The sequence below is a fragment of the Pantherophis guttatus genome, chromosome 1, assembly GCF_059756535.1.
Source record: "Pantherophis guttatus breed Tessera chromosome 1, ASM5975653v1, whole genome shotgun sequence".
Taxonomy (NCBI): domain Eukaryota; kingdom Metazoa; phylum Chordata; class Lepidosauria; order Squamata; family Colubridae; genus Pantherophis; species Pantherophis guttatus.
The window spans coordinates 135,693,873-135,719,913 of record NC_142063.1 but is presented as its reverse complement, the minus strand read 5'-3'; the positions used below and the strand labels follow the sequence as shown (position 1 = coordinate 135,719,913).

The following is a 26,041-nucleotide window of genomic DNA, read 5'->3' as shown; positions in this document are numbered from 1 at the left end:
GTGTTATTGAACAATATGTTATCAGGTAAAAAAGTTTGAGACCTAACATGTTTAAATCATTGAAAGAGGCAGTGGAAGCTAACTGTTGACTCACAATCATTCTCTTAAAACACAAATATGCTGCCTGTTCAATTTCAAACAACAAAAACATTGCTGTGGTTATCCATCCACAAATAATGAGACAATTTGTGGGAAATTATAAGAAACCATTTGGTCTGTATCAGAATGAATATATAATTATTTAAATGATTGTGTATTTATGCAGCTCTCAAAATTAGGAACTAAGCAGCAGTTACTTAAAACTGTCATTTTTACTGGTTCTTAGAATGGCAATTCTTGATCAGCACGGGTTTTTTTTTAAAGCATCTTATCACTTTTTTTATTCAAGCATAGTGTAATGGTATGTGGGAATGACTTTAAGGGATGAGGAAAAAAGATGCAGTGAATGAGCAGACAAGAAAGGGAAGATTCCCCAATGGCATAACAGCCAGAGAAATCAACTTAGGAAGCACCTACCCTAACTGATCAGGCTGTTAAAAGTGATGGTGGGGGAGTTATATTTCCAGGCTTGCAAGATTCCATTAATGTAGCCTTATAGTAAAATAGAATGAGCTCATCTGGTTGTGTTTTCTATCTGGTGTACCTGGGAGGATTGATACACGGGCAGTTAAGTATGAAGTCTCTGTTTCCAACTTAATTTGAGCTTTGCTCATGCTCTTAATTTTATTTCAAGCCTATGTTGCAGATATGGAGCAATAAATAACTCTGTTCACTAAACCAATTATATTGTCCACAGTTACGTGAAGCTTGAATAAGAAATCTGTTTTCATGGGATAATACAAATCTTTTGTCTTATATAACTTTTAGGTTAAGTTATTAATGCTAAAGTAATGATAGCCCTTTTAGCTACTGTAGTGATATTGGCAAAAATATCCTATACAATAAAAAAGGAATGTTGGGCTGCAAATAAACTAGCAGTGACCTTTATTTTAAGAACATATGAATAGCACTACTTAAGTTAGCCTTGCCATCCATCCTTCTTTGTAGAAGAGGGAAAGAGGGTCTTAACTGTTTCACCATGCCCCTTGTTGAAGACATATAATATATATACAATGGTGCAGGAAGTGCCAACTGGACTATTCATAATTGCCTAAATTGTAATCTTTGTGATAATTGTATCTTTTTTATTTTATTTTTATATATGCATCATCTTCAATGCATAAACAGAGTGGCATCTGGGAATCATTTATTTTGATACAAATAACAATACTAATATCAATAATATTTGTTGCATTAATTAAGCTTACATACTCCTAGTATTAATACTCATATGTATTAAGATATAAACCTTCATTATTTAATTATTCAATATTTCAATGTATCATTCTAATGCCAATTATAACATTGTTTAAGCATGCATAATAATACTATCTTTCAACTTCTAATCTTTCCATTTAATTCTTTAGTTTATTCTATTTAATCAGGCCATCCTTACTAATCCTAGTATAGTACACATATTGTATTAAAATCTAATTCCTTTACTCCATCCTGACAACAATCATCATATTATTTAAACATACATATTAAATCCATCTTTCAACCTCTAATCTTCCTTCTATTTATTACTTTTATAATATGTATATCTTTATTTCTACTTCTATTCTAACTTTTAATCAGGCCCCCATTATATTAAAGAAAGAAGAAAACCCCCAAGAAATAACATTTCCTTTCTATCCATCATCTGTTGCCCATTTTAATATTTCAGTTCTTATTTGTTTTTTGGCATACCTCCTATACTCCTCTCTTGGATCTTTGTCTCTATCTACCTCTGCATTTTTACTGTTTAGTCTAAGTATTCCTCCCATCTCTTTCCTCTTATGCTGCCAAGCCTCCAGGGTATTTGCCCAAACCCCTTTCTCTTTTTCAATGGCATCTTCCCATTTATTTTTAAATCTCTTAAGATACTTTCCCCCTTATTTGTTTCATTAATCATTATGGTCTTTATTATATCCTCTTCTTGTTTTGCTTGTTGATTTATATGTTCTGTCTGTTCCTCCATTCTTTCCATTGTCTCCTCCCTCTCCTGGGCATCTTGGTCTTTATTCATTGTTCCTTGTAGAATATTTTCTATTTTCCCATCATCTTATATAAATGAAGTGAAGGAGGAATAGGAGGAAACTGATGTTTCATAAAGGAAAACCATCTCTACAGATGCAAGGAAAAAGATAAAACTAAAGTAGCTAGCTAATTTTTAAATTTTAGAGGCCAGTAGATTATCTATTTAATAATGCACAATAGATTCTATATGTGGCAAATATAATCTGAACTACAATTATAACACTAAGGATATAGTGTTGGAAGTTCAGGTCAAGGATTTTGATGTACTCCCAGTATCAGGGTAGTGTTATGAGCAATAAGAATCGCAAACAGCGCAAGCTATTACTCTGAGACACTAAGTGGGATGAATTCCCCAAACAGAAAAGTGTTGTCAAAAGTTGCAGATTCAGTCTCTGATTTTTGTCTCAGACTAAGTTATTTTAATATTAAGAGATAGTGGATAATATACTCACTTGACTACCACATGGGTGTTAAATGAAAGAAAACATGTGAGAGATATGGATTCAGGGATAGCATATAACAATCTGTGAAGCTAAAGTGAAGTTAAGGTGCCAGCTATGGGTGAAAAGTGAATGGATTAAAAAGACAATCGAGTGCATAGACTTGAATCAAAAACTTTTTAAAGAGAGAGAGAGAGAGAGAGACAGTCTGTCAGTCATGTCCATGGCATATAAATAATCACTATAGAAAGAAATGGAGCATGATGCATCAACAGACAACTCTCCAATGTGGATTTAGTAAGAGAGATGAGCCAGAGAACCTATTAACTCAGCTCACAAGCTTGCAAATGAAAAAAATGGTCTTGGACACAGTGGTCTTGTTATTATATAGTCCAGCACCTATAACCAAAGCTGGACAGTATTCTTTAAGCTGCAGGTTTCCAGCATTTGAAGATCTACCTGAGTGCGATATAACCTCTATCATATCCCAATGTCATATATTCAAGCTAGAAGCCTCCTTGAAAACTGATCATTTGTCTAAACTGACTGATGTTTTCTGCCTGTACAGCACCTCAAATGCTATAAGTAGCATTTATTTATCATGAACTTAAACTAGACTGAGATAATGGCTTTCCCTTTTGATTTAATCTGTGAGTAAAAGGTAAAGACTCCCTTGAGTTGAATTCAACACACAATGACTTATTGAACATGGCCATGACATTTTCTTGGCTAGCATATGGAAGTAGTTTGCTGTTACTTTCTCCTTTATCATAACACTACAACTCTGAGTATTGTCTCTGCAGTTTATGAACATAATCAATTAACAAATTTGATACAGCAAATGTGAGCCAGAAGATGACTATCTCACCCTCCAATATGTTCTTTCTGTATCTGTGCTGATATAAAGTCAGATTATGGCCTATGGGGTTTGCCATGAACTGACTTGTTGTGAGCATGTGGGTACAACTTTGAAAAACGAACAGCCATAATCAAGGGCAGCCTGCAAAATTGTGCCTAGGCAAAAGCTTAATATCTCTCCTTGCTGATTTTTATATCTCAGTTGTGAAATTAGATGAAGAATTCAGAAGTTTCTGAGGAAGAAAAGAGAAGAGCCTGCACCAGCAAATGGGGGTAAGGCAACTAGAGGACGCGATATAATCCTAGATAACTTTGAAATCCAATCCAAAATCTCCTCTTCATTTATTTAAATGACATTAGCTTCTCTTGCTATGGAGCACCTTGGCTACTGCTTGCTGTTGGCAACCTTTACTACACTGATTCCCACAACCACATCCATTTCCCATTATTATGAAATTCAAAATTTGAACTTATAGGAGAAGAATACTAAGCAACAACTAATTACCTTTCAAATCCAAGTAATGACTCTGGAGGAAATGCCTGTGGAAAACAGGAATCCCCAATTATCTCATTATCCTTATATGAAATGTGCAGATCAGGAAGCCACAGTCCAGACAGAACCTAGTAAAACAGACTGATTGCAGGTTGGCGAAAGAATTAAACAAGGCTATATACCCTTATTTATTCAATCTGAATGCAAAATATATTGAAAAAAGATGGATTAGAAGAATGTGAATGTGGTTTTAAAATTAGAAGAACCTGCACAGGTGATTATATTATTCTAATAGCTCAAAAGACAAATGGCCTGCAAACTCTAATAATGAAAATAAAGGAACATCATGAAAAAAATTGGACAACCATTAAATATAAAGAAGATCAAACTAATAACCACAAGTACAACAACGAGCCTTTAAAATGACTATTAAGATTTTGCAGTGATGAATAGCTTTTATATTTTAGGTACAGGTAGTCCTTGCTTAATGACTATTCATTCAATGACCATTTGAAGTTACGACAGCATTGAGCAAATGATAGTTATGATTGGTAACTGAAGTTACAGCCATTGTAGTACCTCTACAAATTCTATGATCAAAATCTGGTCTCTTGGCAGCCTGCCCACTTTTAGGACCACAGTGTATGCTTCATCTCCCCACCAACCTATCTCCCACTGTCTGTGCACTTTTGGCCACTCTACATTCTACTACTATTCTACTACATTCTACTATGCCTAACCCTGCCATCCCCTGTTAACCCCAGTTGACTTTTTTTCTTCTGCTGCTGACAAGGTAGTTGCTGGCCCTTCTCTATCACAAAAATCCAGCAACTGCCTTGACTGGGTAGGTTTCCAGCAGGGAAAGGATGCAGATGACAACCATGATTTGAATGGTTAAGTAGAGATAAGTAATGGTGGAACTATTGGAACTGCCATTGCAAAATGGCATGATGCTTTTCACCTAATGACCACTTTGCTTGGTAACAGAAATTCTAGCTCTGATTAGTGTTGTTAAGTGAGGATTACATGTAAAGGAACCAGCAATCAAGATATATATCATAGACCAGCAGTTCAAATGCTGTGTAGTGTGTGTATATATATGTATATGTATATGTATATGTATATGTATATGTATGTGTATATGTGTATATGTATATGTATATGTATATGTATATGTATATGTATATGTATATGTATATGTATATGTATATGTATATGTATATGTATATATGTATACACACACACACACACACACACACACACACACACACATACTGTAGCACTGTGCAGGTGATGGATTTTCTTGTAATACTGTATAGTTTTTGAAAAAAAAAACACGATAGAAAGAGTATTGACACTATTTGAAATTTGATATTGAAGAATACTCCTGAGAATACCATGTTATCAAAGGAAAGAAACAAGGGATTACAGAAGAAATCAATCCAAAGTTCTCACCAAAGGCATACATGAACATGTTCAAATATATCCTATTTTGAACATTTTATGAGAAGATCTAAGTCTTTGGAGAAGATTACAATGCTGGGAGAGGTAGAAGGAAAGAGAAAATGAGCACAATTAGGAGCAAGGTTTTAATGGCAATGGTGCATCACTGCACCATAATTTTGAAAAGCCTAATTGGGAATATAGATAGATCTTGCTTAGTGACTGCCTCAGGCAGCACAATCTTTTGAAGTTATGATTGTGATGAAAAAGTAACTTTGCAATCAATGCCCACATTTATGACTTTCGCAGCATCTCCTGCTCAGTCACGTATTCGTCATTGCAGTTAGCTAGTACATGTTTTGTGCATGACCTGCTTTCCCATCCCCCACCCCCAAGTTGAGTGATTGCTTAAACAAGCAACCTCTTCCTGAGCTTCTTTTCTCCAAAGTGCAGTACTTCCCTGGAAGATGCTAACTGCATCTTAACAAGCTCAGCTTTGAGATCTTAATTAGCCTGCAGACAGCTGCTGTCGGTAACTGACAAGACTTTAATCACTTTGAGACCTTCAGCAATTGTTCAGCTCTTAAGTGACTTGGGGCTTTCAGCCATGAGTGCAATGGGCCAATGGCTGGTGTTAGCACTTTCCTTGTGCTAAATGTATATTTCCCACTGTGTGCATGCTTAGTCTCTTAGAATCTTGTTTCCTATGCTTTCAATTTCTTATGGTGTATGCTTAGTTTAGGGCAGGGGTGTCAAACTGATGGCCCACGGGCTGGATGCATCACACACAGGCCATGCCCACCCCGGCTCCACAAAGGCAAAAACATTACGCTATGCCATGATACATCATGTGACACAATCAAATTTGACACCTGTGGTTTAGGGGAAAGGAACATTTTAAGATAGTATAGCCTGTAGACTTTCTGAAAAAGGGTAGGTGGAAGTAATTGATGAGAAATGTAAGGAAATGTATGTCTTATCAAAGTTCAGAACTGAAAGTATTGCACATTTTAGAAAATTTTTGGAAACATAGCCCACTCGAAATTGTTCACTCATAATTGTTTCAATGGCATTTCAAAATAAATTTAAAGTGGGTCTGAGCACAGTAACTATGTTAATTTGGTCTATTCAAGTTCAATTCATTGGAAAAGGGTGATGCACATAGTGGCAGCCTTGAGGTTGCTGAAGCAATTAAGGGCAAATTTCAAACAGGTCCCACTGCAAGAGGCTTCATTATATAATTGGCCATCACATCATATTGCTGATCCTTCTAAGTTTTAATGGATACTGGAGGCAATTTCTAGAATTATTAAATAATGTCCACAATCACAGGACTCCACTTTTGCTGTCCATAAATGGGATACATGCATTCTACTAATTTGTTTGAAATATTTGTAGAAAGTCCAAAAAAGTACCAGTGACAAACCTCAATCAAACATATATGCCTGCTTTCAGAACATATGCATAGAGCAAACATAATATGGGATAATTTTTAGCATTTAGCAAATGCCAGTATTGGTTACCTCTCTTTGTCAGCTTTGACAAGGAATGACAGAAATTCACCAGGTTCCAATTTAACTTTAAAGCGTGTGCTCAAATTGTTCCTACTGGTATTGTTTCAGGAGCTCTTGTATTTGGGTTGCTCCAATACTGGCTTCCTCATTTTGTGTGTGTGTGTGTGTTGTTAATCATCTCCTCTTCACTTGTATGCTATTTTACCAAAGCCAAAAAATTATAAAAAGCATAATTTATTTAAGTTTGTTATTTGCTGACTACTGAATTTTAAGTGTATAGCCTCCTTCTTCAAATCTGACTTTGTATAAATATACAAAAGGATGAAGGCTATTGCTGAGCACATTGTAAGCCGCCCTGAGTCTTCGGAGAAGGGCGGCATATAAATCAAATTTAAAAAAAAAATCAAACTTGACACCTGAAAATTTTAAGGACATGTCCATGTAGTTTTCTTAGCAACAGTATGAAAAATAGCTACCTTCTTCAGAGATGTTTTTCATCTTCTTAGGCAAGGGTGAAATCCAGCAGGTTCGGTGAACTGGCAAATACCACCTCTGGCTGGCCTCATAATGGGGTGGGAATGGAGATTTTGCAATATCCTTCCCCTGCCATGCCCACCAAGCCACACCCACAGTACCAGTAGTAAAAAAATCGGATTTCACCACTGTTCTTAAGGTATCCTATAGCCCTGGTATTTCTGAAGAGTCCCCTATCCAATTATTAACCGGTTTTATTTGGCTTAGCATCCAACAGCACAAGGTAAGCCAGATGCTCTTACCTTCTGAGGTACCAACTCAAATTTAAAAGAAAACAGAACAGAACAAAACAAAACAAAATGTTGTACAAATGGAATCAAATTTGTTTCCAACCCAAACAGCTTTCCCACAGACAGAATCCTAAATCAGTTTACTGCAGTAGTGGGTTGTCACTGGTTCACACCGGTTCTATAGAACCGGTAGTAAAACCGGTGGGAGGCTCCGCCCACAGATCCCAACATCATCAGAATGCTTCTGCGCATGTGCAGAAGAGTGAACAAGCGAGCGAAGCAAGCCCCGTTGCAAACCGGTAGCAAAGGTAAGTAGAACCTATCTCTTGTTTATTGATTTGGAATCCTGGATTTGCAGCAACAATATGTTGGGAGGACACCAGGCTGAGGAAGACTGAATTGAATCCAAGCATATCCCATCTTTCCTCCAAATCTCCAGGGAAAATTTGGGTTTCTTAGTGTAGGAGACATAGGAAGAATTAGAATCTGAGGAAAATTGCTTCCTTTTTTTATTAATGATTGGGAGGAGTGCTTTCTCTAGCCAGTGGTCTGTCAGCATTGTGTAGTCTATGGGACTTATAAATACATTCCTACCAGTGGTGAAATCCAAATTTTTTTACTACCGGCTCTGTGGGCATGGCTTGGTGGGCGTGGTGTGGCTTGGTGGGTGTGGCAGAGGAAGGATATTGCAAAATCTCCATTCCCACCCCACTCTGGGGCCAGCCAGAGGTGGTATTTGCCAGTTCTCTGAACTGCTCAAAATTTCCTCTACCGGTTCTCCAGAACCTGTCAGAACCTGCTGGATTTCACCCCGATTCCTACACACACACACAGACACGCTCCCAGTTTCCCTCCCCTCTTTTCTTCCTTTGCTAAAACCTTTGTTCTTTCAGAACATAACCCTCTTCACAAATGCACTTTCCGTTTTTTCTGTCCCCCTTACCAGGCAGTGACAGTGATTTTTTTTCATCTTCTCTTTGTTTCTCAAACTATTTGGTGCCCTAGAAGAAAAAGTCAGCATCTCAAAGGAATTTTAGAGGAAAGAAAGGCAGTAATAGTAGGGATTTAGAAATTGGCAGAATCTTTTTTAACAAGCTTTCATGGCACTACAGTATATTTTAAACCTCCAGGCAGTAGAGTTGCCAAAAGTCTTAAACCATTGCCTGGTGATTCAGTCCTAAAAGTACTATTGTTCTGAATACCATAATTTTACTCATATATACTGGATCTATACTGCTTTGAGAATATAGGGATACTGTGATATTATGACTTGCAACTTTAAATTGAAACAGTGCTTCTCAACCTGATGTACTGTATAGATTTCAAGCCTTAGAATTTTCTCCACCTGTTGAAATTTGCCAAGGAAACTCTGAATTAAAAGTTCAAACAAGTGAGTAAATTAGTATTAATAGGAACAGAATCTCAGTAATTATAGTTATTTCTTGAAATATACTGTAGTAGTTCTGTGAGATGTATAGGTTATTATTTTTTTAAAAAAAACTTGTACAATTGCTAGGGAACAATGGGCAGGGTGATTAAAACTTCATGAAAAGCACAATGACAATTTTATTTTTTTGCATTGCCTATCATTTATCAAACCTGCTCATCCTGCCTTCCCAGCAATATTGTACATTACACAACTGCTGAAATTACTGATGAGTGTTGATAAGCAGAAAATGACAGTTAATATTTCAGTTTCATTTATCAAAAAGTAGAGGGGACTGAAAGTAGTGGGGGGAGAGAACCAGAAATATTTTCCAGCAGTAAAACAAAACACTTTTAAAAAAAAAAATCCACCACATTTTTGGATTTTATTATTCTTTTAATAGGCAAAGGCAACTTCCATTGAGTGAGGGGCCACCATTCCCACCACAGGAAAGACAAAGAAGGGGCACCAATGGTGGGGTGCTGTTGCTGGAATCTTTGCATTTTGTTTGCTTTTTAAAGGCTGCAAATGGAAGCTGAAGCCCTCTGAGAAACGAACTGCTCTCATGCCTCCCTTAAATCTTCTCCAAACTTGAAAAGCAACTTGAAATCATGCTATCAAAATTCACCAGCAAAATGACCTCAATTGCAGTAGTTTGTTTTGTGAGGATTGTGAGAGTTAAGGTTGGAAACACTACTACTTTTCCTCCCAGAGGTCTCTTATCCTATTCCCATCTTTATTTTAAGTTAATTTTTTTTAAGAAAAAAGAAAAATAACACCTAAAAAAGTAAGCTGGTTAGTTACCAAATTTCAGTAGTATGAATTTAGGTCTTAAAGGCTGTTTAAGGCTGTTTTAAAACACTAGACTCACTAGTCAAGTAAATTAGAAGATCTCGAGATAAAATCAGATATAATAAGCTGTTTGGCTGAAGACTGCATACAATTAATTGATGGCTGTATTTACTGTTTACCAAGGAGTAAATTTCTGTAACATTAATAGGATTTCTGAATAGATGTGTTCAAAATTGTGTATAATACTAGTCATTAATTTATTTAATATGTAAAATATTGTACAGATAGTTCTGAACCGTGATGTCACACACACACAAAACTGTAGTTTAATGAGTTTATTAATATTCCCCAGCAATTCCCTTCACCAAAAATGCAGAACTGTCCGAATTAAGTCCAGCCATAAACAGACCAATGCTACTCCATGGAGCAATGGAGCAATGGCCAAATAGTCCCACAAGGCACTTGAAAGTTTCCCAATCAAAACAAACCCACTAGGCAAAATTAAATCTACAGTACAAGATAGTTCATGAGGCAAGAAAAGTTCAGAGTTTCCAAGGCACGGTGTCAATCCAAAGTGAGGCAGAAATCACAATGCCCAGAAAACACATAGCTAGGAAACAAACATGTGGTTCTCAGCATCACCTCCATCTGTCTGCTGTGCTAAATAGCCAGCTTCTGGTGCAGCCCATCAAGAAGGGTGAGGCTTTCTCCTCATGAGTAATCTGGCTAACTTCTCTGCTCCTGCGTTTTCTCTGCCCTATGTGTTCTTGGATCAGGTGCAGAAGGCAGTTCCTCTTCCTCATCATTGACCGGCTACAACTGCATGCTTTCCCCACTTACAGCCTCAGGACTGTTCTGCTGCAGCTGCACTTCAGCCAACTCCCTCACAGACAGCTGCTCAGAGCCATCAATCAACTCAGCTTTGAGGTGCCGGGAACTGGTTCATTCTCCCCCAAGCTGACATCTACAGGACATCTCCATCACATTGACTTACAACCACACATTTAGTGATTGTTCAAAGCCACAATGGCACTGAAAAAAGTATAACCAGTTTTCACACGTCTGTTGTAGCATCCCCATGATCATCTGATCAAAATTTAGATGCTTGGCAATTGGCATGTGTTCATGACAGTTGCATTGTCCTGGGATCAAGTGATCACCAGTTGTAACCTTCTTAGCTGGTTTCAACAAACAAAGTCAATAAGGGAAGCCAGATCGACTTCCAACTCTCTCTGTTGCAGTAAAGTAAGGCATTAACACAACTTTTTGTTTTTCATAATAATATGAACAAGTCATTTCTGTAAAGATCTATCAATCATCTTTGTAAAACCCAAAATCAAAGCTTCATTCTTTTTTACTTATTTATTTATTATTTCAATTTGTATACCGCCCTACTCCCGAAGGACTCAGCCATAAAATAAAACATGTGAATACAAAATTTAAAATAAAGTAAAACGAATTAAATAATTTGGCTGAAAATTTAAAACCCCAATAATTTAAGACCAAATTTAAAATTTCCATTTAAAAAGGGGAAAAACTTAGGTCAGGCCAGCTTGATGAAATAAGAACGTTTTGAGTGCGCGACGGAAGGTACGCAGATCCGGGATCCTCCGTATCTCCGGGGGGAGCTCGTTCCAGACAGTAGGTGCCCCCACAGAGAAGGCTCTCCTCCTGGGGGCCGCCAGTCGACATTGTTTGGCACTTCAAGCACGAAGTGCGAGCTTTACAAGCACTTTTTGCAGGATATTATCTGACCTAATTTAAAATCAAGACTAGGAAGAGATTTTTCTGAACATGTTAACATTTGACTTGCAGATAAAAAAAAAAAATCCTAAAACTGCAGCAGTATCTGCTCTATTTTTAAACATGGCTATAAAAATAAAGTCTTTAGTACATATCAATAATTTAAAATGTTTTAAAATCTTAATTATATTTGTAGTTTGATATTTGGATCTTTTGGCCCTAAATAATCTATTTCTCTCTGTGTATATACATAACACACATACACATACACTATACACTATATGTTGTGGCCCACCAGCGGCCTGCACAGATTGTAGCTGACCTCGACGAGGAGGAGGCTGATGTGGTGTCATGCCAGCAGCCTGTGCAGATGGCGCTCGAGTTGGACAGCGAGGAGGCTGAAGAGGATGTGGTGCCACAGGCAGAGATTCAGCCAGGGCCTTCAGAACCTCCAGAGGCTCCTTCAAGTGAAGAGAGTGAAGTGGAGGAGCCTCTTCTCAATGCTCGAGCACACAGGGCTGCCAAAAGGCAGGAGTGGCTACTCAGGAGGATGACTCCTTGAGAGTAAGGCTTGGGGCTAATTGGCCACTCCCTTAGCCTATTTAAGTTTGCTCACAGATAGCACACGCTGCTGGAAATGTTTAATTTCTATGCAGAGCATTTTGAGAGTGAGTTTCTTGTTATATTTTGGTTTCTGGGCTGGTTGCCAACCCTTGTCAGACTTTGTTTATTCTCTGTAATTCATAGCAGGCTGATAAGGACATTTGCACTGGAAGCCTGCATTTTGGAAGGGGTCTGTTTGCATTAAATGGAGTTTTTGGAGCTTTGTGTGTGTCACACTCCTTGGGATCCGGAGCTGGGGCAGAACACTATAGTTTCACAGACAAGCACACAAAAAGGTATAGCTATTTTAGTAATTCCCAATAGGTACTCTGTTTCCCCGCAAAATAAGACATCCCCTGATAATAAGCCCAATCGGGCTTTTGAGCGCACGGCAATAAGGCCAAGTGCTTATTTTAGGGTTCAAAAAAATATAAGACAAGGTCTTATTTTTGGGGAAACACGGTACTATATGAGTGCCCTTGTATTTTGAAGCACCCTTTCCTTTAAAATCCCAAATATTGCAGAGATGCACCATTTTTTAAGTAAATGGAAAAGATTGTGCATTAAAGTTAACTTTCAAATGAATGGGGGTATTTTAAAAAGTCATATGAATCTAGCTGCTCTTGTGAAGAATTGTTCTATATGGAAAAATCTGTTTTAGAATCTCTGTTTTACTAAAACCACTAGTTTAATAACTACTGGCAACATCCAGTATTTTGAAAAATCACTAAACTTCCCTGAAGATATTTAGCTGTTTTTTAAGGCTATGTGATCCAACAATAAGAAAGGAAGTGCTGTCCATTTTCAATAGCTGAATTGATTTCAGCATTAATTTTAATATTTTTCCTAATCAAATATATATTCAAGTATTCATGCCTCATGTTTCATAGTTATCTATGAGCAATTTGTGATAAAGGTATTTTCACCCGAATCATAAAAAATATTCTTTTGTCAAATATCTCGGTCAATATTTATATTCATGAACTAGATTTATACAGGTAAAATCATACTCTCATTATCTGAAATATTTGTGCAGTGACTTTTTTCAGTTTGTTTTAGTCACTTTTTAAAAGTCTATTTATCTTGGTATCACACAAAGAACATCATTTTATGGCCTTTTCTTCATCGTGATGTTTACAAATATTGCTTCATTAGATACAAGTGACTGAGATGGGCAAGGGATACAGGTTGCTTTCTATTCCAGTAGTTGTTGGGATTCTTCCCATAATCCTTTTTATGCTATTGGCTAGTAATTCTCGTTGTCCCGCCCATCCCCACCCCTGCTCTCCTTTAGATACTTCTTGATGCTTTGGCTCAAATCACTGTGTAGTATGATTTTGTGTGCTTGCAACAGCCAAATTGTTATGTAATCATAAAATTCCTCTGTGAGGGCAATGGGCAATTTCAGACTTTGATAAAGAAATAAATAAAAAGGCAAAATAACTCCAAAGGTAGCAGCAAATTACAGGTTGATTTTATAGTCTGGGAAAGGAAATTTGGGCATTCCCCCATGCTTGCTTCCAATTTCAATTTCCCTGCTTCTTAGAAAAGGAAAGGAAGAAGAATCACAGTTAGTTCAAAGCAATGTTATTGTAGTATTTTGAATGCTATATGATAGAATAAATAATGTTCAGGAACAAAGAAATTCATGATCAGTTAAATATCTCATTCATTAGTAACTGTTTGAGTACAACAAACTGTTAGATTCAATAGACTATTTCATACCCTAATTCAATACTTGCAGACCCATATTTATTGTTATTATTCAATAAATTCCAATGAAACAAATTATACTCCATAAATGATTCCATCTAACATTTTAACCCATCCTCACACAATTGGAAGTTTGCATCAGATCTTCTGAATTCGTAGTCATAGATCACACTAATGATAAATGTGGGAGTTTTTTTCCTACTTATGTAGGAATAAGTATAGTACATACTTTATAGTACATACTTTTATGTACTATAAAAGTATAACAGCTGCTTTAATAATTACTTAGCTGGTTGCAGGTATCTGTTCCAAAGTCTGAAACTGTTTATACACTATATAAAACTAAAGTCATCTGCTTGTATAGCCAATATTGTCTATACCATTTTATAAGCAGCAGATTCCCAAGATATCAGAAAAAGAGCTTACTTTGCTCTTTAAGATAATTCTTGTGGCAGAAGTTAGAATCTTTTCCATAGAAAGTACTTGAGATGATTTTCAGAGCAGGTGGTATAGAAATACAGTTTAAGAGCTGTACAATTCTTGTAAGAAAAAAAAATCAAGGCGTTACCTATGTTTTATATTGTCAGAATAATACATTATTGCATACTGAGTAGAATGGTGTTTCTTTTGCTAATGTTAATATCTGTGGTAATTTGCAAGTAAATACATAAAGTTAAAATTGATAGTTCATGAAGTAACTCTCAAGGAATATTTCCAGAAATAGAAATATAGTCTAGTGTTCCAGGCACATTATTCCACATTTATATACTTATGGAATCACCGTATTGGCAAGACCATTGAATAGACCAAATATAAAAAAGTGTTTTCATTAGTCCCTAATCAGCCTTGAACAAGATAATCTTATGAATTTAACAACACATACTGTAATGAGAAACACTTTTCTGAGCAGATGGCTTCGATTGCTACATAAAATGTAAAAACAATGCCATTCATGTTTTCAATGTCTGTTTTTCATATTGCTTTTTCTCAGAAATTGCTATGTAAGATTGACACTTAACTTTTTGACCCAGGAAGGCAAAAGCTAGTATTTTACACAATAAAGACTCACGAGTAAAGTTTGCACATAAAAGGGTTTTTTTTTAATAAAATAAAAGCTTACATGTACTGTACTTGTACATATATATTAACTCTAGATAGAATCACTCTCTTAAAGGAACTGATCTGCAGCTAGACAATCCTGAGGCATTTATGGCTTTTGCTAAACAACAGATGGAAGTGGTGGCCAGAAGAGTCTTTAGCCAGCTGACATTGGTGTGCTAGTTGCAAATATACTTGGATTAGGATATTCTTGGCAACAGTGATTCAAGCACATATCATTACATGACTAAAATTCTGTGACACACCCTACTTGGAACTGCCTTGGAAAATGATTTGGAAGCTTCAATTGCTACAAAATGCAATGGATAGGTTACTAATAGGTAGAATCACTATTTTAATGTTGTCCTATCCTTTGATCATTGGAATGGTTATCAATAAGCTTCTGGGTCCATTTCAAAATCCTGGTTGAAATTGAAAGCTATAATACCTTAGAAGCTTTCTTCTCTGGATGAAATCTATCTAGTTCGTTTTCTCATGTGAAGAGCACATGAGGATTGCTGGGATGCAAGGCAAAGGATTGCTGGGAATCCTTTGCCTTGCATGACTACTAAAATGTGTGGGCTCCAAAACAGTTCTTCTCTGGAACAGTCTCCATGCTTTGGAATACTTTCCCTTCATGGTTTATCCTTCCTTTTATCTTTCTTCAAGTTAGCTATAACAATTATTTTTGAGCAGCCATTCATGTTTTAGATCGTTAGTGTTTTGGACATTATAGTATTGTTCTGTTTATTTTTCACTTGATTTGAATTGTGACCCACCAGAAATCTGATCAAATGGTACAGTAAAAACAAATTACAGTAAGTAACTAAATACAAATAAATAATTAGTTGATTATCACACCTTTATTTCCATATCAGAGCATTCTGTGGAGATTACTAGTCTACTCAATGAAGGCTTCTGTGATGTAAGATTTTCCAACTGTAGCAACATCCAAGTGTATGGAGTTGGCTTTAATGATTCTCCAGATCTTCACTGTGAAGTCACCAGACTGACTGTAAGTAGTTTAATACGAGATCACGAAAAGAATGAAATATTCATCAGAAAGCTTCTTGCATTCAATAAACTCTCTGAGAAGGAGAGTCATGATTGACAAAACATTCAGTTTCAAGAAAGTTTAGCTAGGTAATTGAATAGTTATCAAATAGAAAAGGTATCCCCCCCTAAGTAAATACTTTTGAATGGCAAATGTAGGAATGTAGAGTCTTTTTATTTTGTCTAGGAAGAAGATCGACAGTGAATATGTGCAAGCACAGTTGATTACAGGCATTAACTTATAATATATGTCTTTGAAGATTAGCTGGTGGTTATCAATTATTTGGGAGATGCTGATAAATTTAATCTTTTTTTGGGGGGGGATTCTTAATCAGGACTTTCCTTTCTTTCAATTTACTTATTCCCTTCTCCTCATCTCTATTCAGATTGATTTCCTTTTTCTCTTTCTCTTCCCTTTCCAAGTGAATTGTATTTTCTTTCTTCTCTGTCTGTATATATGTATGTTGATATATATTCAGATGGGGAATCAGATTTTGATAAATGGAATACCTTATAATTAGTCAATTCAGTTTTACTTACAATTCATTCATATATCATATATTCATTCATATATGATATATTTTGACCCTGCTTTGATTGTTGGGACTGAGAATCTATATCCAAGGTAGGTTTTGGCAGCCTTAGATTGATTAAATATGAAAACTAAGCAATATACACAATTTTTTCAAAGTTTATAATTTTTTTAGCTATGTTTCTTCGGGTGCTGGGGCTAGGAATAATCTTAAATGCAGAGTTATTTTATTTGAGATAAATACATCTATAACATGTTTTTGAAAGTAAAGTCATATATTAGACAGCAAGAGAGCCAGTTTGGTCTAAAGATTAAGGCACAAGGCTAGAAACTAGAAGACTATAAATTCTAGGCCTGCCTTAGGAACAAAAGCTGAGTGACCTTGAGCCAGTCATTCTCCCTTAGCCCAATGCAGGACACTGGTTGTTGTGGGGAAAATAGGAGGAAGAAGTATTAGATACGTTCACTACCTTGAATTATTTATAAAAATAATAAAGGTGGGATAAAAATAAATGGGCTTTCTTCCCAGTCCTATTTCCAAACACTGTACAAAATAAAAAAAAATACATGCATTTTATGAATTGGAATAATGGAAGAAAAGCAGAATAACATCTAAATGGCTCATTTTTATATGTAATGGCCCACGTTACTCTCGTTAACAGCATGTTGATTAGACAAATCTGAGTAATCTCAAATGATGCTCAAATGCTATTTTAGTGCATGCAATTTCTCTGGGTTCTTTTTTAAAGTCCTGTAAATCACCATTGCTATCATATGCATGTTAAAATATTTATATAATTCCAATATTTTTTTCTATTTAAATTACACATAATTGCTCCATATTTTAATGTACTCTATGTATTTATTCTATATATTTCCTTTAGTATGTTAAATAAAATGTTTTCCATAAAGTTCAACATACATGCTTATTTTTATTATTTTTTTCTAAATATATTATTTTTATAAACTTTTTCTAATTGGCAAAACTTGGCAGCAAACTCCATTAATTACTGCTGATGTGCAATGGTAGAATTTACTCTAGTGGATTATGGTAATTACAGCTAAAAGAAATCTGTGATGGATTTCTTTTACATTCCTTGTTCTACTGATTGGTTTATCTTCCTGCATAGATTTGTATAGAGATTGGCTAAAATTATGGGTTCTAAAAGTAAAAAAAAAAAAAAAACCCTCTTTCTGACACACACATTTTATACAGTTGGTGTCAGAGCACTTCAGAGATTAGTTTATAAGTAAATCAAAGCCATGCAGCATCTTCCATTTTTCTGTGGGCTTTTATCCCACTTCTACTATAGTTCACTGAAGCTTGAAATCACATTATTATTACTTCTCAATTTTGTGCATCTGGAATCTATACGCATGACTGTATTTCCAAAGACACTTGAATTTTAAGTGTCACAACTAACTAACCAAGTTTCTTGATATACAGCTGTAGTCTTCATCTGAATTGAAGGATTATTAATGTTATTATACATCACATCAGATAATACAAAGTTTTCTAACACTTTGCTTATCTGAGTAAAAAGAAATCTATGGCTAAGAAGTGCATGAATGGGAGAGCTTTTCAGTCATACGATTTCAAAACTACATAAATGTTGTCATGAACTTTCTCAGTGAAACTAGAAGGGTCCAGAATATTCCACAAAGCATCAATGGAAACTAGTGTGTATCCTCATGAATTAAACAAAACTATAAAATATTTATCTGGCATACAGAAAGTTCTAAATATCATTGCCCTTATTCATGCATTTCACATTGGGCATGATTGGATCCCCATATATTGAAAGGTCTGAACACTTAGAGTTACATTAATGTAACACCAGCAACTTTTTCAGAGACAGTGCTAGAGTGTACAGCAGTCTTTCAAATACTATAAAATGGAATCAAGCCATAAGGGTTTAGTAACAAAAATATTCTCAAAACATTTTATTAAATATGGGGAAAAAATAAGACATTTTCAGTAGTTGTTATCCAGCATATCTGACAGTACCCAAACCATGGTTAGAGGGAAAACCTGGAAGAACAATCTTTCCTTTAAGAATGAGAGCTCTGGTTTGTTTGTTTGTTTCCTAAAATATATATTCTAGTTGAAATTTTGATGTTATATTTTTAGTTGCTGAGGAACAGGTTGCTAAACATTCTGAAAGTATTACTGAGTAAATGCTATAATAAAAGAGAAGACAGAGGGTTCCTTCAGTACAGTTTACCAAACTAAAAACTATCCCAGCTGATTCCGACAGCTGTTTCCAACACCTTTCTGCATTATGTATAAAGTTAGTGTAGCAGTCTTCCCATTTGTCTGGCAATTTAGCTGGGACACAGCCAGTATTATAATGATAGGGCTGTGCAGAAATCTGGATTCAAAAAGCAAACCATAATTTGGGGTCGGGATAGGGTGAGCGTCTATATAGCATCTGTTAGGAACACATGGGTCTTCTCCTAGGCATACATGGCTGTTCAGTATTGTAGCACAATCCTGGGAAAAGACAATTCTGACAGGTGTTATGCATTTGCACAAATACATGCTGAATATTTTGCCCTTCCCAAATATATTCCTTTCTTCACAGCCTTAATAAATAGATATAGGCTATGTTGATGGTATTTTTTTTAAAATCTATTTAAACTACCAATATTTTAAAAAAGAATATTGGTCATCCAACGTGGCTGCTAGCATGGATGCAAGAAAATGCCTTGCTGAGTATAATTTTCTTCATCTGTTGCAATACAAAAAAAGAGTAATTGCTTCTATTTCAGCAATTATCAAAGGGTTTTAATCTGTAGCAATATAATTTTAGGCATTTTTGGATGAGCCATATTATTTGGATTCTTTTTCGGTGATAATTCCAAGTGGGTAATGGGATTCAGATTGCTTGAGTTACCTTACTGCACTGACCAATAGCTACAGTCCGTCGAAATTTCCATTATCCAGCAGGCAGCGCCTGTACAATTAGGGATGATATCTTACTGGACTACCTAGGCAGTGTTAGGTCATGAAAACATTGTAAAAGAGACTTTCATCTTTTCAGTCAGATGGTGTTCAGTTGGCGGTGCTGTGAACAGAGGAGAAAATATTGTTTGATTGCATGCCCTTTGGTCAGTGGTAGACCAACTGCAGATGCAAGGCTTTTATAGCCAACCCACTTTTTTCAGCATAGGAGGAAGCTAAGGGTGTTCACTTCTTCCTTTAATTTTTCTGCATAGAAGACACACTGATTTATCAGATCCTTGAAAAAAAATCTGAGAGCAATATTTTTTTTCCCCTTCTGCTCCAAAGTGGTATTGGGGAACTTGCCACAGATAGAGCCTAGGGCAAGATTCCCAGGAGCATAAGAGGCTATAATTCTATTCTACTCAGCGTTGAATAGGACAATTTAACCCTAATTGGTGATCAGAAATATCTTTACACTATTACATGTAATAGAGCAGGGCAGGGGTGAAATGCTCCCGGTTCAGACCAGATCGCCCGATCCGGTAGCGATGGCGGTGGGTGGTTCAGAAAACCGGTAGCAAAAATCCCTGCACCTCCACCCCCACCCCCCCATGCCCAGCTGAGCCGCAGGATCATCAGAGGCTTTTTCTTTTTTCTTTTTTCTTTTATTTTTTCTACAACCTCTTCCGACAAAAAAATGCTTTTAAAAGTAAAAAAAAAAAGCGTCTCTGCCGATCAGGCAACTCAGCTGGAATCGTCACAGGCTTTTCAAAGCATTTTTTTCTGCAACCTCTTGGACGAAGAGGTGGTAAAAAAAAATGCTTTGAAAAGTCTCTGATGATTCCAGCTGAGTTGCCTGATCGGCAGAGAGGTATTTTTAAAAAAGCCTCTCTGACGATCCCAGCTGAGTTTCCTGATCGGCAGAGGCTTTTCAAAGCATTAGAAAAAATGCTTTGAAAAGTTAAAAAAAAAAATTTGGCCACGCCCATCCAATCACATTACCCCCCCCCCACCAAGCCACGCCCACAGAACCAGTAGTAACAAATTTTACATTTCACCCCTGGACCAGGGGTGTCAAACTCTATATCATTGAGGGCCGCATCAGGGTTGTGTTTGACCTCGGGGTGCCTGTGGTGGGCCGAGAGATCTCTTGAGCTCCATTTTCACTGGCAGAGGCACTGCGGGCATGTCCTGGCCATGTCTTATTTAGACTTATATTGCATACTAGCTGGATCCCCGTGCTTTGCTACAAACTATGTGATCAGGCTTGATAAATTGACACTTACAGCTTGAATCCTCCCCTATCCTATCCCCTTCTGTCCCTTAGCCTTGCCCCACAGAAATGTCTCTTATCCTTTCCCCTTCTCTCCCTCAGGCTTTCTAACCCCTTTTCTCCATGAGGCTTGCCCCACAGAAGCCTGTCCTATGCTATCCCATTCTCTCCAGAGTTATTTTCAAGTTGGGAGGGGGAGTAGAACGTCTAACTAATTAGCATCAAAGCATGTTAATAATAATATAAGAAATACTAGTGATTTGGTGGTCATTTTGAAAAATCCTTTCTTAATGAGCACCTAGAAGCCAAAAGGAACATACATGGCAAATTTCAAGTTTGTAGGCTTTACAGTTCTAGCGATTTCATGATTAATGTGTGAGTGGTTTTCGCTTTTATATATATAGATAGAGCTCTAGATCACTGACTAATTTGAAATGAGGCAACTCAGATATCAGTCAGTACATTGTGTCAAAATAACTTTATATGAAAATGTGGAAAATGTGCAATTCTTGTTTTCAGGGTCAAAGTTGAAATCATGATTTTTTAATTAATTATTTATTTATTTTTTACAGCTTCTCCTCTTAGCTCTGCTCTCTCCAGGATATCATGTTGATGTAGTTGTGTCCCTCGAATACAGGGAAAGAATTTATTCTATGTGTTCTCAGATTATGGAATTGCCTCCATCTATAATCATGTGTGCATTGTTTTAATTTAATGCTTTAAATTGTGTTCTGTATTGAACTGTTCAAGCGTCAAGCGTTAATGTACTTATATAGTTACACTGCTTCACTTTTATTTCGTTAGTTGTTTTACATTCCTTCAGAGACTTTTGCAGAAAGGTTATTTTAAAAAGAAGATTTTGGTAACTAACCATATAATGTTAAATAACCTTTTGGATTTTTACATAAATGTGAAAATATATTCCAGAGCTATTCATGCAAGAACTTTGGGGAACAGCTTGTCCCTGTTTAGTTCTACTCATGCCTTAGGAATGATGTTTTTTGCTAATTACCATTCCAGAGCATGAATCAATTTCTGAACTGTATATGTGCCCTATAAACATGTTTGTTTCTTATCACTGGATTGAAGGAGAATTCAGGGGGTCAAGCTAACCCACATATGTCTTCCCAGGGAAAACAAATTACTAACTCAGCTATATGGTGTCAGATTTCCCAAACTAAACCAACAGCTCAGCTATAAAACATTTAGAAGGCCAAATAATAAGGATGAGAAAAGATACTAGCAGACAAACATAGCAGGGACAGTTCGCCAAACCCTATAAGGGTAACTCCACAGAATGAAACTATGTTCAGAGAATATGAGCCAGGGTGGCGCAGTGGTTAGGGTGCAGTACTGCAGGCTACTTCTGCTGGCTGCTGGCTGCCTGAAATTTGGCAGTTCGAATCACACCAGGCTCAAGATTGACTCAGCCTTCCATCCTTCTGAGGTGGGTAAAATGAAGACCCAGATTGTTGGGGGCAATAGGCTGACTCTGTAAACCGCTTAGAGAGGGCTGTAAAGTGCTGTAAAGCAGTATATAAGTCTAAGTGCTATTGCTATTGCTATAGTGCTTCTTTGTTCTTTCAAAACTTTAATTGTCTATGTAGTCCTATCCCATTACTTCATAATTACACCATAATTGCTTCACTGACCTCACAAATATAATGTGCAGTGTGTGTGTGTGCCTATCAAGTCATTGTTGACACCCAGTGACTGCCTGAACTAGTCCCTGTAGTTTTCTTGCCAAGATTTCAGAAGAGGTTTGCTGTTGTCTCTTTCCTAGAGCACAGAAAGAGTGACTGGCCCAGTCTGCCTTTGTGCCTAAGACAAAAGTAGAATTCACAGTGTCTCACTTTCTAGCTATTACAGCAAACTGGCTTTGTATAATGATAACCCAATCAAATATCTCTCTATAATGAATTATATGTATACTTTATTCTGCAGAAATCTAAAAGGGACTGTTCCAACACTGTCCATAAACCTATTGATACTTTAATAAAAATGTGTCCTAGTCTCTGGTTCAAACATCATTTGAAATATTTATATATATATAGATGTGCAATAATTAATTCACATCTTATTGCTCTGTTTCCTGTAGTATCACAATGGTGAATGGATAGCCAGAGAACACGAAATCACAAAAGCAACTTTTTTGAACCTGACAGTGGTTGAATGCTCAATCCCCCTGCTGAACTTCACAGGAACAGAAAATCTTCATTTCAAGATTGATATTGAACCATATGCAAGATGGCAAGTGAAAGTAGGAATTGCTTGTGGTACTAGTAAATATTTTTTTAATTTTTTTTATACTTTGGAATGACATTGAAGTTAGCCTTTCCTGCTAAGCCCCATACAAGAAAGGCAGAAACCAAAGATTTTTAGTATTGACTAATATTAAGTAAAGAAACAAAGGAAAACCAGAAATTATAGCATTGCATTAATTTTATTCTTAAGGTGCCGAATACAGTTAGTATTATTAGTAATCATTCTCAGTTGGCATAATAGATGAATCAATTGCTGATCAACTGCATTTTATTTCTAGAGTCACAGGTTGAAATCTTGATTGGGCCACAATTGCTGAATTGTTTAAGCTTCTGTTGTGTATCTGGCAATTCTCCTATGCTCCAAATTGAATGCAAGACAGCAGTCCTCGGTGTCCATAAGACTTACTGGGAAGTCCTGCCATGATTCAGTGATTGAATCAAGTCAATCAGGGGTTGCCCACATGACACTCACAGCAGTAGTGGGTTCTACTTACCTTCGCTACCAGTTCAGAACTGTGAGTGTACGTGGCGCTTCTGCGCATGCGCAGAGCGTCCATGATGAAATCCGGGCAGGTGGGTGGCGCCTCCTACTGCCACCACTACCGGTTCACCCACCACTGGCTCACAGGCACCATACTACCCACAATAATCTCAGGTGCGATTCGTAATTTGATGATCAAGGCATTTCTTTAACAGGAGTTCATTTTAGAATTACATTTTTTTATTCCCTAACCTCATAGAAAATCATGTGATAATACCTGGAAAAGCCAATGATTTCTGGTATAGATTTAGGCTAACCATATGGGGGGGGCTTGCATACATAGATACGTGTGTATGTGATGGTGATATATTGACCTTTGCTGATAATAAGCTTGTACCTACATACCACACAGATAATTGGGTCACAAGAAATGACTGTCAAGTGGCAAGACAATGTTTAAAGGTAGAGTGGAAGTGCTAGATTTGTTTGTTTCAATACTGAGTCTTGTAAAACTCATCTAAATAAAATTTATCTAAATAAGAGGTAATCTAAAAATGTCCGTTCAGAAAAGTGCCGCTGAACTCAAAGGGGCTCATTATGTGTTTAGATAAAAATAAAATAGCTTTTGATGTAATTATAGAAGTATATTTCAAAGCTGCATTTCAATTTTCTCTCAGAGAAAGAAGAGTGAAATGCTTTAAGAACTAGAACGAGATAGAAAGTTTCACACAGTAATTACAGTGTATGCAGACTGAAGTATTCTTGTATTTCTATTTTTGTTAGTATTTCATTTTAGCATCAACATTCAGACAATTACAACGCTGTTAGATAGGCTCCAAAGCTGCGTGGTTGTGTTGTATCAATATGTATTGTTATCTAAAGAAATATCTACTCAGTATTTCTTATTTATTTTAGCTCCAACATTGTGAAAACCCTTACTGTACTTTAAAAATCCTATTTCTGCCTTCATTTATAACTTTCCATCTCTATTAATAAGTTGATGAGTACAGGACCCAAGACTGACCTATCTACCAGATATCTCACTTTAGTTTGTTGAAGATCCATTGATCTTCAACAATTTTTGAACCATGAATGCATCTACATAGATGTCATGCCATCTACCCTGCATTGAACTAGTTTGCTGATGAGAATGTCATGGGTTATTTTTTCCAGCTATTTTACTGAATCAATACATCTATTTTTTCTTAAAAAATAAAACACTTAAGAAAACCTGATTCTGGACAAATCCTTGCTGATCTCTGGTTATCATGGCATTCATTCCAGGAGCATGTAGATAATGTCTTCATGAACTGTTCTCACATTTCACACATTTTAATATCAGACTAATTGATGGTTCTGTGCATTGTCCCCATTTCCCTTTTGGAAAACAAGGACAGTGTTTGTCTTCTTTCACCTAGCATTTCTGCAATTCTCCCATATTTTTCAAAAATAATATGTAAAAGTTCACTAGACCTTCAGCAATTTCCTTCTATACATTTGGATGCAATTCACCTGAACATAAAACATTTGATCCTATTTAAAATATAAATTCCATGACCGTGTGTCTATCAATCTCAAATTCAGTTCTTTCATTCTGCTTTTCACAAATGTCTGGCAAACAACAGTCTCACTGGAAATTATTTAGACAAAAAAATAATAATTGAGCAGCTTTTTGTTTTTACTTATTCTGACAATTTCGCTGAGCAATTGGCATGTTAGGTAACCCCCCCTTTGCGTGGGTGTGTTTTTCTCATATATTGCAATTTCAATTTATCTTGATCCTTAGCTTTCCTAGAGCCCTCTCTACAGTTCTAGGTTATTTGTTGGTGTTTTCCTTGACCAGCTTTCTCTGTTTTCACCTCCTTTGTTTTGTATCATTTTAAAAGCTTCACTCAGTTTTGTATACTATTCTCCCCCGCATTTGCAATAGCACTTTTTAAAGCAAGTCCCCTCCATTTGTTTCTCCTGCAAAAATGCAGGTCTACCCATTGTTTCTTAGTCTCATCTACCCCCATGCTGTTAGGAGGATGTATGAGAATATTAGTGAAAGGTTATGCACATTATCTTGAATTATAGGAAAGGAAATAGATAAACATTTATGCACACATACACACACATACAAAAGAGTATATATTACATATCAACAAATAAAAACAGTTAAGATGTGTATTTATTATTGTAGGCTGTTAGCTTTCAAAGCTATACCAATCCATTTCGGGATAATAGACCAACCTTGTTATAAAATAAAACAAAATTAAAAAAGCAAAGAAAAGAAATGAGAGTTATTTGAATATCTTACTGCAAAGCGGCTCCTGATATTCTACCCATTATTTATGTTCATTGGTTTGATCATTAGAGCTGCACTGAGAAAATAATAGTCTTGAAAGTGTTGGTTAAAGAAAGACATTGAGGAAAAAATTGCATTAAGAACGATCAGTCTGCTTTTGCCTGCAAAACAGTTGAATGTTAAGCTAATATTCATTTCA

General features: G+C 36.3%; 1 protein-coding gene across 1 annotated transcript in view; it reads left to right on the top strand.

Moving 5' to 3' along the window:
* VWDE (von Willebrand factor D and EGF domains) overlaps positions 1–26,041 on the top strand; it is a 325,020-nt gene that overhangs the window by 180,196 nt on the left and 118,783 nt on the right. Inside the window, exons 14-15 of the mRNA XM_034424473.3 lie at positions 15,884–16,020; positions 22,909–23,070. Of these exons, the coding sequence (XP_034280364.3) occupies positions 15,884–16,020; positions 22,909–23,070 (299 nt within the window). The remainder of the gene's footprint in view (positions 1–15,883; positions 16,021–22,908; positions 23,071–26,041) is intronic.